Source organism: Typopeltis vanoorti, chromosome 11, assembly GCF_054136105.1.
Source record: "Typopeltis vanoorti isolate ZY-2024b chromosome 11, IOZ_Tvanoo_1.0, whole genome shotgun sequence".
NCBI lineage: Eukaryota > Metazoa > Arthropoda > Arachnida > Uropygi > Thelyphonidae > Typopeltis > Typopeltis vanoorti.
Window position 1 is genome coordinate 86,091,290 of NC_143559.1, and position 15,901 is coordinate 86,107,190.

The 15,901-nt window shown below is 34.3% G+C and overlaps 1 protein-coding gene across 3 annotated transcripts in view; it reads left to right on the top strand.

The window, feature by feature from the left end:
* LOC150101823 (RNA-binding protein 5-like) overlaps positions 1 to 15,901 on the top strand; it is a 455,027-nt gene that overhangs the window by 71,539 nt on the left and 367,587 nt on the right. For all 3 annotated transcript variants that reach the window (XR_016549043.1, XM_090400660.1, XM_090400661.1), the window contains exons 4-5: positions 2,170 to 2,592; positions 5,556 to 5,625. Coding sequence is in view for 2 of the 3 variants with exons in the window: in XM_090400660.1 (XP_090256786.1) it covers positions 2,170 to 2,592; positions 5,556 to 5,625 (493 nt within the window). In the remaining variant the exon portion in view is untranslated. The remainder of the gene's footprint in view (positions 1 to 2,169; positions 2,593 to 5,555; positions 5,626 to 15,901) is intronic.

The window sequence follows — 15,901 nt, forward strand, 5'->3', positions numbered from 1 at the left end:
TTTTTCAATCCTTCGCAACCGAAATTGCTCAGTTCAAGTACCATGTAAATCTAGGGTTAGGTGTATGGTATTGTACTATAATCAGTAATGAAATGTGGGATAATTCTTCAAAGCATCAGCTCCGAAGAATATTTCATCAACAATAAATTCTTCACATTCAAGAATTGCATCAAAAGCGTTCTGAGTTTGGTTCACCAGATGCATAACTTGAAGATCTAGGCTCATTTTTGAATTTTCAGGAGTGAAGGTGACAGTAGGAGTGAGCTTCTTTAAAAATTTGTATATTACATCCAACTGCACTATTTGTCTTTTCTTACATGCATAAATTTCTGTGGCAAAAAATAAGCAGCACACTTCATGCTGTCTACCTTGCTAAATCTCTCCATGTTGGGATTCATTTCTTCAGACATTGCATGCCTCTGCCAATTTTTGTTTTACTGTAAACAATTTTTGCTTGAAAGGGGAGGGGGAGGATTGGCTTCTGTTTTCTTTTCTTTCCTTCTCCTTCAACTTGCTGTGCTTCTAGCTTTATATAAGGTCTTCATTTGCAAGCTCTTCTAGAGCTAGAAGCACAGCAAGTCGCATAGTTATATTGAAAATATATATTCATACATCCTTATCGCCAGTCTTACAAGAGACTGGCGAGAAGATAATGCTGTTAGCTAAACAGCTGGAGTTAGAGGTTGACAGTGAAGATCAGCTTGCAGCTGTTTTGCTAGCAGCATTGTCTTCTCACCAGTCTCTTGTAAGACTTTTTATTTATTGAATCCTGTGGATGTATGAATGTATATTTTCAGCAGCTTCTTGCAAATACCATTCACACACTGCTGTCGCCTCTACATTCTTAGTACAATTCATGGTATTATATTCCTTCCAAAAGTCTGAGGGGTTTTCTCACCCTCAGTAATAGCAATATCCCGAGATAGAGTATTTTTTTAAATAATATACCTTGATGAGACAGCAGTGATGCTCTGATCCATGGATTGTGGGAGTGAGGTGGTATTCAGCAAACATGTTAATGGGATAGCTGCTATAGGTAGGACTGATTGTAAGTTGCATACATCATAATTCAATGACTGACTGTACTCTTGATCTTCATCACAATCAATCCTTCCAGATATAAACCTATTTCTTACAAATAAATTCTGATTTAATGCTTATAGTGAAGTGGTTTTAACAAATTGCAGGAATTAGTAGTTCAGGCTGAGTATTATTTATGAAGACTTTGAAAGTTGGGTAATTATTGCATAGAGCAGTAAGGCCATAGGTGATATGTATAGAACCATAATTTGAGTATTGAATATAATATTGAATATATCAGTGATCTGTAAAACTGTAAAATCTGTAAATCTGTAAAACTTCAGATTATGTAAAAGTAATCTTTTTTTAAGAACTGTGTGAATGTATATTCACACAGTTAAATCATCCTTAGAAGTGGCATTCCATGTCTTTGTACTAGTGATTTGTTATGGCCAACTAGCTGAGCTTTGTTACTGCTTATGATAGGCAGAAGGTCCTGCCTGCATTGTCTGCTATATCTATTAATTGCATGTGATAGAATTCAAACCCAGGTTTTTCGGACCAAAGAGCATTGTTGATAGCATATGAGCTGTGGAAACTTTTTAAACTTGGCATTGATTTTATTTTTTGCTTGTTTGTAATATTTGTATCATTTGTATGTTATGTGTTTATGATATATATGATTTATGACCATAATAGTAGCCTAAAAATATTGAAACTTTATCTCTGTTTTTTCAAGTTTATTGTGTAAGTGATTTAAGCTATTACAAATTATCAGTGGTCATTGTAATTGTACCCTTTAATTGAATTTGTGATGTTCAGAGTTAGAAACAGAATTAACAGTATTGATGATGATCTGACATGTAACTTTTATGGGAAATATAAAAAGATTGTTTTATTAACATACTGTATACTCTTATCATGCAAGTGAATTTCCTTACAATTAGTTGATTATACATGATCACTGATATATTTCATTGATATATTTCATTTAATTTGCAAAGAAATTAAATGAAAAATATCAGTGCTCATGTCTAATCAGTTTCATTTTTTCTCTATTTAATGATAATGATATGATTTTGTGTAAACAAATGTAAAATCATTACATTTTTCAAATTATGTCTAACTCTTTTTTTTTTCCCTAACTAGCAAACAAATTATGATGGATATTCACATGAAGAAAGTTATAGCAGCAGCAGGGACAACTATTTTAATGAAGAAGACAACTATTCTGGAGAACATGAACAGGATAGAAACTTCAGTAATCGCAGAGATAGTGGTTATAGCTATGACAGGTCTGATGAATTTGGGGATAGAGAAGATAGGCAGAGGAGAAGAGACAGGGATAGAGGTCGTGATAGGGATAGAGATCGTGTGCGTGAACGTGATCGTGATAGAGATAGGGATCGAGATCGTGACAGAGATCGTGATAGAGATAGAGATAGGTCACGTGATAGGGATCGTGATAGAGATAGGGATCGGGATCGTGGAAGAGAAAGAGATTGGAGAGAAGAGATTCCTAACCATACTATCATGGTCAGGGGATTAGCATCACATCTTACTGAGGCTGATGTAAGTTTGATTGCATTTATAGTTAACTTTAAATTTCTATTTCAAAATTTATTTTTTATCCAACATTCTTTCAAAATGTTATTATATATAAGAAAAAATTTTCCATCACTTGGATTCATGCATCCTGAATGTATTGGAAATATCAGGGGAGAAGGATATAAATATACATTTTCTGGATTCTCAAATATGATTTATTTCTCACATAGAACTGATTCCTTTGAAACTGACTACATATTACTTGATTGGAAAAGAGATCCATCAGATTCCATCTATAATGGAAGGAGTTTTGTAGGTGCTGGTTTTAGATGGAAATGCAAGTTGTTGTTTTTTTTTATTGGATTCTTTTTCTTGCCAAATAGGCTAAATACTATGTGAAAACTCAGTTTTTAGAAATATCAGAACTGTAAAAATAGAGATCATCATCGATGTGTTCTCTGTCTCTTAGTAGTGTTAATAGTCTTAACCTTAATGTTATTCTTGTAGATAAACTTATACATTGGTAATACATAACTGTCAGATTTTAGGGAAAGATACCTATGCTAGAATATTAATTAAAAACTAATTACTACCTCCTATATTTCGGTAATGTTACATTACCATCTTCAGGGATCACAAAATAATATGTGCATGCAGGCACTAACACTAAGCAAATATGGCTGAAGAAAAGAACTGAAGTCTGTTCTAGAGTCCTAAAGATGCCCCCTAGTGGACTAAATTGGGTTGTCTTGGTTGTTGAGCTGATGTTCTTAGAATGCAAGCTTCCCATATTTGGGACAGTCTCATGCATCGAAATTTGGGCTTTATAAAGTATCTGGTGTTGAGCAGGAGAGAAATGCTGTTTAGAACAAAAAAGAATATCAAGTTTTTTGGAGGCAGAAGAGACTGTGGACTTGATATGATTTTGCCAGGACAGGCTAGATATGAAAAGTCAACCTAAGAAGAGAAAACTCATCCTGGTTGGCGAGTAGGATATTGTAGTCGGTGAGCAGGAAATCTAGACATGATTGCAATTTAGTGGTATCAGAAATTGACAACAGGATAAGAGGGGGAACAAAACTATTCTATGCAATGAAAGGCCCACTCCTAGATAGGAAAGAAGTCACCCAAAATACCAAAATGGCAGTGTACCGTTCAGTGTTTCTACCAACATTAACATACAGTTGTGAGTCTTGGTGTTTAACAACAGGAAACACAAATAAACTACAAACAATTGAAATGAAATATCTCAGGAAAGTGGCACAAAAAACAAGACTAGACCGAATAAGAAATCAAACCATAAGAGACAGCCTTCACCTCTGAATCAATTCATAACACAAGCCCAAATGAGATGGTTTGGACATCTCAATCGAATGGAAGAAGGAAGAACAGCAAAAACTGTATACGAAAGCCAGAAAATAGGAAAAAGAAACATAGGCAGACCCAGGAAAGGTTGGCAAAAGGAAATTAAAGAAAAATTGGAAAAGAAGGGAATTAACTGGAAAGAAGCAAAACAACCAACCTTGGACAGGATGGCATGGAAATCTCTTTGGCAAAATCTCAACGCTTAAAAGCGTAAGAGATCATAGACGAAGAAGAAGGTTGTCCTCATTCTACTTGAGAATGGCAAGGAGATCAGTGTTTATGACATTGATTAAAGAAGATCTTGAAGTGTGAATTACCTACAAGATAGATAATTGAGCTACAAAGTTTGAAAATGAAAAACAGGAGTGGAGAGTACTGGCATTAGAAAAGTTGTGAATAGAATTAGATATCAAAGGTTGTTGATGTATAGGAGGCAGATCATAGGTGAAAGAATAAAGCCCTGGGGAACACCAGCATTGATTGAAAAATCTGATGAAAAGAAACCATCTACTATGACTTTCAGTATATGACTGGAGAGAAAGCTGACAATCTATTCACAGAGGGAAGGAGGAATATCATAAGATGGTAGCTTAGTAAGAAGGCCATAATGTCAGACTCAATTGTGAATACCTTGGAAATATCAAGAGTGACCACATGATTTCTCTAAACATTCCATGGCTTGTCTCCAAAGGTCTCATTATCATCTCATCTTCCTTATACCCTCTTTTACCTTGCGGTGTCGAGGGTCCATTGATCATCGGACCTCACTTCGTTTACAGGATAAGGTGGTCAGCCTTATGCCCGGTGTATCCTATGGCCTGTAGTGTTGAGTTCTCCAAAGGTTGGTGAGCTAAATCTGCTTTGGAATGAGAATAGCTGAATCCATATTGGTGATCACCAAGTAATTAATGAGTCTTTAAGCAGTGAAGCAGCTGGTTGTTGATGTTCTTTTCCATTATTTTTGAGAGTTATTGATACTTAGGGCAATAGCTTGATGGTTTCGAATTCCATGTAGGATTTGAGGAAATCTTTCTGAGGGATTTTTTAGCACACAGTAGTGTGAGGACTTTTTCTTCCTAAAAACTTAAGTATTCATCTTGTAGTGCCTGTAGAACATGTAATAATAGCATGGCATAATAGCTGTAGTTATTTTGGCTTTATTTTGAACTGCCACTTGATTGCTAATTTTTTCAATAATCAGACAAATTTTTAAACAATTTTATCAATTATGTTTATAAAAAAGTGCATTGATAAACCAACTAACTGAATCATAAGGTATTTATTAACATGGTTGACTGTTGAAATTTATTACATTTATTTCCTTTAAATGACATTTTATGATACAAAAAAGTTTGGTATACCATTTTCTATGTAGTTCCATTACAAGAAGTGGATTGTTTTCGATACTCCTGTGATGCTCATATTTTTATTTTATACTGACATAATGCAAAAGTTAAACATTAAGTAAAGTGTGTATTGTTTGTTTCATTAATTAACAATTATAAGTGCAAATTTTCACTTGGTGAAAATTGCATATTTTGGAAACTTTGAAATTCAATGAATACCTTTTGAAAGCTCTATTATTCTATCCATTGAATACTTTATTTCTTATTTACCTACAGCTTAGGAATGAGGTCACTAGATATGGTTTGGAGCCTAAAGATATTCGATTAATGAGGAAGAAAGATACAGGTGAGAATTCTTCTGAATTTTTATTCTTTAAAAAAAAATTTGCAAAAAAATAAAGTTGACCCTCAGTCATGGCTTAACAATCTGACCAAGAAGGCCAACATTGCTCAGTATTTTTGAAGACTGTTATTTGTATTGTATAGAATATTGATTGTTTCCTGTATAATCTTACTAGTTTACTATTCTGAATTAAAAATAAAATTTTATTCTTGATTTATAAAAGAAAAATTATCTTTAAATGCTACCTGTTACTGGCCTCTACCTGAATGATAACATTTAAAAACTGATTTTATCATTTGTGTCCATTGTTTGAACTAAAATTATGAATGTAATTTTATCTTTATCACATTTTTTTTTACTTGATTAACCTGATCACTACAATTTGGACAATATTGACCAGTTTGTAATAGAATGCATAGGTACGCGCGCGCGCGCACACACACACACACACACACACACACACACACACACACACACACACACACACACACACACACACACACAGGAGGAGGGGATGTGTAGAAAGTTCTGATGAACTCCTAGAACAAAAATGACATTAAAGCAACTGATATAACCACAAGAAAGAACATATCTTAAAACCCTTAAATCTCTTTGTTTCATCAAATTGTAATAATTTGTTCTTTTTCTTGTGGTTATATCAGTTGCCTTAATATAATTTTTGTTCCAGGTGTTTATCAGAACTTACCAGACCTTCCTTCCCTCCATATACATATATATTTATAAATTCTGCAGCATTTATTTTCATGTTAAATAAAAAAATAATAATAATAAAAGTAAAAAAATAACTACATAAAAATTGAAAAGTTATGTCTAGTTGTGGAATATACAAATAAAAGTTCCTACTCTTGTTGAATGTTTTCAAATGACATGGAACTATCTATCTTTTTTTTTTTTTTTTTTAATGGCAATTGGCTTTAAAGAATAGCATGGGCAAATATTGAAAGCTTAAAATCCAGCATAAAGAAATATAACTCTGGAATATGTGTTGAGATCATATAGATAACAGGAATTCCAAACTTGAATATGTAGAGACCACAAATTTTTATTTGTACCTGCAGTTCTGCCATTATAAAAAAAAAAAAAAGCACATTAGGATCTAAATAAAATAAAACTTTAATTTAATAGCATTTTGCATTTTAGACTATAGTGTTATTAACATTATCATAATAAATTTAATGGATTTAAACATGGATTCAATAAAATATAACTTTATTATAACTAATATCTCTTAGTGCAGAGTGAATAATTATTATGGAGCAATTCAACTTTGGACAGTATAGATTGGAACCTGTGAGCGTTGTAATAGATGGAAGTTGGGTTTCAAGTTGAGTTTTCTATCAGATTGATTGAAAATTGCCATGAGAGTTGCCATACTGAATTTTCACTTAGGTAGTTGTATATAGTTGGTGGGTATATGAGGAGAAAGGTGATCAGTACAAAGCATATGCAAGAAGAGTAAAGAATTACTTATATGGTTAAAATATTTGACAGAATTTTCACCATGTATCAAGGGCATCTTCAGTATACAACTGAATAATGGAGCAAAATAAAAAAGAAAAACAGAAGAATTTTAAAAAGTGGCACCACAGTGCTAGTGAGATGACAGTGGTCAATAAAATTCCTAATTACTAAAATAAAAAATAAAAAATCGTAAACAAAATTAAGAATTATTAGAACAGTATCTCCTTATAGAGTAGATGACTGAAGGCCATCAGATCTGTTTAAGTTAGGGCAATGTGATAAAGTTTTGCAATGTACATCAAGAAACTATATTCTACTTTTAATCCTTTACCTAAATATAAGGATAAAGTTTGCATGTAAAATGTCTTCATGACTAGAGGCAGTTGACCCATAATGCAAAAATATTTATGGCAAAGGTCACTGAGGCAGTCAGTGTGATGTCAGCAGCACTGTATAAAAATGGACTAGTCATGAAGATGCTCATGCACAAGAGTAGGTTTCACGAGGAATCTTTTCTTGTGTAGAGTTTAGTTTTTTCCCACAAGACTCTAGGCTTAGTAGAGTAGTCATGTTCAGCTAAGCCAGATTGCTCAGGCTTGATATAAGATTTATGTTGTTTAGAACAGCAGCAGATCTATCAGATTGATTGAAATAAGATAAACCACAAGAGCAAGGAATCTGCTCTTGTGGAAAATAAGAATAATAATGTTCAAGTTGCCATAATAATGAAAGGGACTTGTGAGATTAGAAGAATTGTATAAATATTAGAGCTTTGATGAAGTGTTATGCCTTGCCTTTTAATAAGGTCATAACAATGGTCATGGTCAGCTTACTCTAGTATGGTTTTAAGTGCAGATGTATTGCATACATTCAAAGAAAAGTCAGTTCTTATACATTCATATTCTGAAATAAGTCCTTTGAGTGAATGACATAAGCTTGATGTGTATTTTAATGATATCAAGTTTATGCATATCACTTCTGGTAAAAGTAGGCTTTACATAAATGGTAAAAATCTCTCTCTCTCTCTCTTGGAAAGACATGCGAAACAGTCCATATAAAAAGTAACTGAGGCTATTATGCAAACTCACAGGTTCCTCTTCATTACAGAAAAGGAAGCACTATCTATTTCTGTTTCCATGTTGAATTTGATGCATTCATGGATACTGCTGTTTTCCTTCTCTATGGGAAGATTTGTGATGAGGTGCATTTTCAGAGACAAACCAATTAATTCACTTCATTTAAGAAATGATTACCAAATATGAAAACAAATGTTCTTCAGATTGAATTGTTATACATTGCTATTTCTTTAACTGTTTGTTAGCATTTTCTCTACTATTTGTAAAATAGTCAAAAAGCATTTCCTGATATGTACCCTAAATGAATATTACTATACTATGATGGTTCTAAACAATTCATATTATGTTATTAGTTGTTCCTGTCAATAATTTTCTTCCAAATTGATCTTGTATTTGGTGTCTCCAGTGGAATCAGATTTTGTATTTCAGTCTTCTAAGATACTACTACGTGCATCAATCCACCTTGATCTTCTTATGGGTCTTTTCCTGGCATCGGAGATTTGTTTTTTCCTAACTTTTCCATTCTGTTCTGATCATGCTATCTTCGACTGGCTCTACTCACCCATTCATGAACACAGTGTCAAATTTCCTTTAATATCTTTATTTTTAATATGATTATGTTACTGATGCCATTTGATTATCCTCCTCTCCAATTTCCTGAAACTTATATCTGTAGTCAGTAATTTTAAGTCTACTATTTTATTTCTAACTTGTTTTCAGATCCATAAGTGAACACACCAGTAATCACACTAGCGTTTTGACTAAATTCTTTCTTACTCCATATGAACATATTCAACTGGCTTCTTTACCATAACAGCTTTGCTTATTTTGAGATCAGTTTTCATATTTATCTTCACAAAATAGTGCTTTAATAGCTGAAAAATATCTTTTTATTTTATAGATTCTCCATTCGTAATGCAGTAGATGCTTTCCATGTTCCTACTTATTTCAAAATTTTTTGTTTCTGATTTCTGGAGAAAATTTTCAAGAATATCCTGGAGTTGCTACATTTATGAACATAGATTGTCATGCCAGAGCTTATTGTTATTTTGACTTAGATATCTGAACATAAAATTTTTGATGTATGAATAATATTCTCCCTTTTAACTGAAGATATCATCACCATCAAATTCCTGACATGTACTTCAAGGGATGTACATGATAAGATAGTACTACACGAAAAACTTGCATCACCACTAGCTTCCTATCTGCAGTTTTCCTCCAAATTAATCCGTTACCTGTCAAGATTCAAACATTAGCAGATCTTATATTTCTGTCTTCTAAGACATTTTACTGTATCAGTCCGCCTACATCTTTGTCTTCCTTTGGGTCTTTTTCCTGCCAACCTGGCAGAGAACACTTGTTTTCCTAATCTTTCTCAAATTCTGTTTAAATTATTGCCATTCATGCCCCTAATCTTTCTCAGGACTCTCATATCTGCAGTCTCTAGTCTTTGGTCAAGTCTTTTATTTCTAACCCAGCTCTCAGATCCATAAGTTAAAATTAGCTTGAACACTCATTTCTCTCTTATTCCATATAAATTATTCAGTTGACTTCCTACCATACCAGCTTTGTTGATTCTGTTGTCTATTTTCATATTTAACTTACCATCTTCACTAAAAATTGTGCCTAAGTAGCTGAAATATTTTACTTGTTCTATAAGTAAAATATTTCAGCTGATTTTCATACCAAATTTATTACAACAGTTATTCAGTTTAGTCAGGGAATCTTGCACACTAGAACTGGATTTATTTAAAATTATAAAATCATCTTCATAAAGTAAAGAGATTAACATCTCCAGTTTTGATATTAGGTTTAATACTGCTCTGTTCATAATGTGATCCATATGGATAATGAATAACAGAGGGGATAATGTACATCCTTGTCTTATACCAGATTTAACATCAAACCATCGTTTACTGTACTTTGTTCTAACTGCTGACTTACAACTCAAATAAAGACTAAGTATTGCTTGATATAATGCCCCATTGACACCATACAACTATAGCATTTTGAATAGTTTCTCTCTCTCTTGGCACCTTGTCATATGCCTTTTGCAGGTTTACAAAACTTAAATACAGATTTTTGTTATGTTCCCACTTCCTTTTACAGCACTCTTTCCTCCATGTCAGAGCTTTTTCAACAGCCTCCAGAATATTTTGCCACCTTCCTGATATTTATTTTCTATGTTTCTACAAAAGTCTTCCCAAGACTTTTGTTTAGCTATGTTTTATGTGGTGTTTAGCTTTCTTACAATTGTTGCTGTATTCTCTAAGAGCACAAGCTGACTTATTTGTCAGCTTGTGCTCTTGGGCTGATGAGCTGGCTCAATGATGGGCTTCCAATTTGTTCCTGTAGCTGACTTTTCACTGTTTACCCTGGTTCCCTGGCAAAAACAACGGGATCTTTGTTTAACCTGGCGATGCCCCAGCTGGTATGAAATTCTGTTGTCGTGCCATCATTTTGTATTTTGGTTTAAACCAATAAGAATACAATTTGGTCAGCTAAATCCCAAATTGCCAGCCCATCTACGTTCATTCAGTATCCAGATAGATACCTTCTGAGGTAGATGAGGATTGAACATTAGGTCAGAGGCCCTGGTCGGTTCTCCACATTCCTTAAAATGCTATGTGGAGGTCTCCTACCAGTATACAGTTTTGACACTTAAGCACCTCCCCCCCCCCACACACACACAGAGAAAATTATTATTATTCCTGACACCCCCCCCAAAAAATGAAATAAATTTTGTATGAATTATGAATACTGTACTGCTTACAATCAAAGTGGAAAATGCTTGTTCACATCATCATCATCATCAAATTCCTATATTATTAATATATTATTATTATTATTTATTTGACACCTACATGGAGTCCAAGGACTAATTGAGGGAGGGCACCTAACTCTACTGCTCCTCATCTCCACTACTCAACCTTCATCCACCAACTGCATCATCTACACCAGTGCCATCTACTGTCCAACACCCACCACCAATATTCTCACAAACATCCATGCCCACGACTGGATTCGAACCCGTAGCCTTTTGGCTGGAGAGTGGATACGCTAACCACTCAGCCAACCAGGCTTGTATACCTCAAGGGTTGTACCCTATCATATCCTGTATACCCTCAAGGAGAGTACAGGATATGATAGTACTACATGAAAAATTTACATCATTACTAACTTCTATCTACAATTTTCCTCCAAATCTGTCTGTTAAATGTTAAGACTCCAATATTATCAGGTTTTATATTTTTGTCTTCTAATCACTTTTTACTGTATCAATCCACCTACATCTTGGTCTTCCTCTGGGTCTTTTTCCTGCCAACCTGGCAGAGAACACTTGTTTTGCTAATCTTTCCTCTCCCATTCCGCTTAAGTGACCATACCACCTGAGATTAGCTCTGCTAATGCATTCCTGGATGCTGAAAATATCAAATTCTTTCCTTATATTTTCGTTTTTAATATGATATTAAATTTGATGCCATCTGTTCATGCCCCTAATCTTTCTCAGGACTCAGGACTCTCATATCTGCAGTCTCTAGTTTTTGGTCAAGTGTTTATTTCTAACCCAGTTCTCAGATCAATAAGTCTTGTATACAACTAATTTCAGTGTTTTGGCTAATTTCTCTCTCTTATTCCATATAAATTTATTCAGTTGACTTCCTGGCATAACAGCTTTGTTGATTCTGTTGTCTATTTCCATATTTAACTTACCATCTTCACTAAAAATTGTGCCTAAGTAGCCGAAATATTTTACTTGTTCTATAAGTTCTCCATTCACAATGCAGTTGATATTTTCAATTTTTATGCCTATTTTCATTGTCTTTGTCTTTTTAATGCTGACCTTCATAGCATATCTATTACAACAGTTATTCAATTTAGTCAGGGAATCTTGCAGACTTGTAGCAGATTTATTTAGAAGTATAACATATCTGCATAAAGCAAAGAGCTGAGATTAACACCTCCAATTTTGATATCAGGTTTAATACCACTTTCCTTCATATTGTGATCCATATAGATAATGAATAAGACAGGGAATAATGTACATCCTTGTATGACACTAGATTTAACATCAAACCATCTTCCTGTACTTTCTTCAATTCTAACTGCCTACTTACAAGTCAAATAAGGACTAAGTATTGCTTTATATAATGTCCCATTAACACCATATAACTTAGCATTTGGAATAGCTTCTCTTTTGGTACCTTTTCATATGCCTTTTCCAGATCTACAAAACTTAAATACAGATCTTTGTTATATTCCCATGATTTATCAACTATCTGTCGTAAAGTGAAAATCTGATCCTGACAGCCTCTATTTGGCCTGAATCCAGCTTGTTCTTCACCAAGCTTTTCTTCTACAACCCTTCTCAACCATTTCTCAAGTATACTTCCATAGATCTTGCCAGGAACACTCAGTAGGGAAATACCTCTTTAATTCACACATTCAATTTTATTTCCCTTTTTATATATGGGTACTATGAGAGCTCTACTCCAATCATTGGGAATTCGTCCCTCTGTCCAGGCTCTCTGAACTATGCAGTGCAGCCACTGTAAGACACTTATACCACCATACTTCAGCATTTCTGGTCGAATATCATCTACTGCTGCTGCCTTTCCACATTTCAGGCTTTTGATGGCTTTTTCTACTTCAAGTATGGATATGTATTCCTGACTGCATGCCTGGTCATGTTTTTTACCACTGTGCTGTCATCACTGCTTGTTTCATTTAACAGTTTTTCAAAGTAATAACTCCATACATCAAGGATATCTTTTTCTCCTGTTTTCTTGTCACCTTTATCATCTTTCCTTTTACAGCACTCTTTCCTCCATTTCTGAGTTTCTTCAACAACCTCCAGAATATCTTGCCACCTTCTTGATATTTATTTTCTATGTTCTTGCCAAAGTCCTCCCATGACTTTTGTTTAGCCAGTTTTACACAGTGTTTAACTTTCTCACCTTTGTCTCTGTATTCTCTAAGAATACAAGCTGACTTATTTGCCAGGAACTTTTGATATGTTTTCTTCTTTTCCTTCACTGCCTCTTTAAATTTCTGTGTCCACCATGGAGTTCTGATTTTTCTATCCTTACATACAACCTCACCACATGCCTCTCTGGCTGAATTATTCTTCAGGGCTTGCCACTGAATCTCCAAGGTTTGGTTCCTGCTCTCAAACTGTTTCATTTTTTCTTGAATAATATTTGTATATTTTAGTCTACAGTTCACATCTGAGAGCTGCTCAACTTTTATTTGCTTTAAAACTTTCTTACATGTTATTCTTTTCAATATGAAATTCAATTTTATCCTGCTCAAGACTGAATGGCGATCTCTTCCAATTTCAAATCCTCTGTACACTGGTGTCCTGCACCAGTGAGAAAACATCACTATCAGCAATGACATAGTCATTGAGACTTTTCTTATTCCTTGCCTCTTCTCTCCATGTGAATTTGTGCACATTTTTATGTTGGAACATTGTGTTAGTAATAATCAGTCCATGTCCTGAGCAGAAATCCAACAGATATTTGCCATTATTATTAGCTTTGCTCTTTTCTCCAAATTTTCCCAAAATATTTTTTATGTTTGACAATCATTTCCTGCTCTGCTATTTAGATCCCCAACAAGGAACAACTTTTCCCTTTTCGTTGTGTCAGTTGCTTTCTCTAAAGCCTCAAAAAATTCCTCCACTTCTACCTTTGCAGAACCTTCTGTGGGGACCATAGGCACAAATAAGTCTCATTGTCCAGTTCCCCATTCTCATATTTTCCCACAACTTGAGACTGCCTGCCATTCAAGAAAATTAGCCTTGTATTTAGTGTTGAATACTATGGCTACTCCTTCTTTTCCTTGATTGTCATTGCCTGAATATAATATTTTGTATTTATTGCTCAGAAAGATCTCACCAGTTTTTGTCTTTTTTGTTTCAGTCACCCCTATTATGTTGATCTACTTACTTATCCCATTCCTCAATGAGCTCCTGATGTTGAAAGTTTATTTTTCACTTGGTTAGAATATAATAAATTTAGTTTAATACTTTATCCAAGTGTGAGCAAACAAAGTTTGCGCCTGAAAGTATCTTTAGGACAGGGGTAAGGTGATACCACACCAGGGCACTCCTTGCAAAGGTGGAGCAAGCTACCAACACTCCTATCTCAGTATCTCCCATAATGCAAAACACATCTCCTTGTGGATATGTCTAATGTTATGCATTAAGCGAAGGGCCACAACCCAGACTAGTTTCGAACTTTTTTGAGATCTCTTCAGTGGGACCCAGGCCCAAGTGGAGATACCAGGCAGAAGCATACTGAGATAGGAGTGTTGGTAGCGTGCTCCACCTTTGCAAGGAGTGCCCTGGTGTGGTATCACCTTACCCCTGTCCTAAAGATACTTTCAGGCGCAAACTTTGTTTGCTCACACTTGGATAAAGTATTAAACTAAATTTATTATACTCAATGAGCTGAATTTCTTTGCCATTCAGGCTTGTTATGTTGATAGTACCGATCTTGAACTCTAGTGATGTTGAGTTGGAGTAATTTTTATGATTTGTTCTAGTAGCTGACTTTTTGCTGTTTGTCCTGTTTCCCTGGCGAAAACAACTGGGGGCCTTGTTTAACCGGGTGATGCCCCTGCCTGCATGAAATTGTGTCATTTTGTACCATCATTTGAAATTTTGGTTTAAACCATTAAGAATACAATTTGGTCGGCTAAATCCCAAATTACCAGCCCATCCTCGTCCGTTCAGTATCTAGGTTGATATCTAACAGGGTGCACCACAAGAAGGTGAATATTGGTCATTAGGTCAGAAGCCCTGGTCGGTTCTCTGCATTCCTTTGAAGGCTTTGTGGAGGTCTCCTCTCAGTTATATAGTTTGGAAGCAAAAAGAGAAAACTTGTAAATGGAAAAAAATAATAATAAAAAATATGCATACCATACGAAATGAAAAAGAAATCAAAAACAGAACTATTTACAATTTTTTAAACAATGATTTATGAATTATAAATATAAAATCTTACCTTACTTTGCAATGCCTGATCAAGTGCATTCCTTATTAAAGTATCAGACTTTGCTTGCTGGTCCACAAATTATGAAGAAAGACAATTTATATGTGGAGTGAGGAGCTTACTAATGAATGGAAATTTTCTACATTTCAAAGAGATGATAATTCCATAAATCCAATCGTTCATTAGTAAAACTGAAGATATTAATTTCAATAATTAGTTTGGCAGCTTTGTGAAAATCAATAAAATTTGTTTTGATAATGTAGAATATTATACAGAATAGCATATTTTAGAGCATGTCTTATTCTAACCTCAGTGTAGTTTAAGTATCAGAAGAATAACATGTGCAATAATTAATCTTGGAAGAATTCCAGAAGTATTGATTTTTTCAACTATCTGACATAATAGAAGAAAACTTCAATGACTAAAACCAAGTGATAAAAATATAGGAGGAGGAATGGTACAACTAGTGTTCCTACTTTTTCCTAGAATGTCTTCCTAGAAGACTTCATTGGGTGCATAACATGGAAGCAATAAAAAAAAATAGAGAAATACAAATATACATTAGTAGAAAACGACAGACAGCTATAAATTAAGTTGTAAATGAAATGCTCACATTTGAAGGCATTCTAAATCCCACAATATTGTTCAGCATGTTCATGTGGGTATAGTCTTGCATACAGCAAAGTTGGATGTCTGAGGAGTAACAGTCAGAGTAGTTAT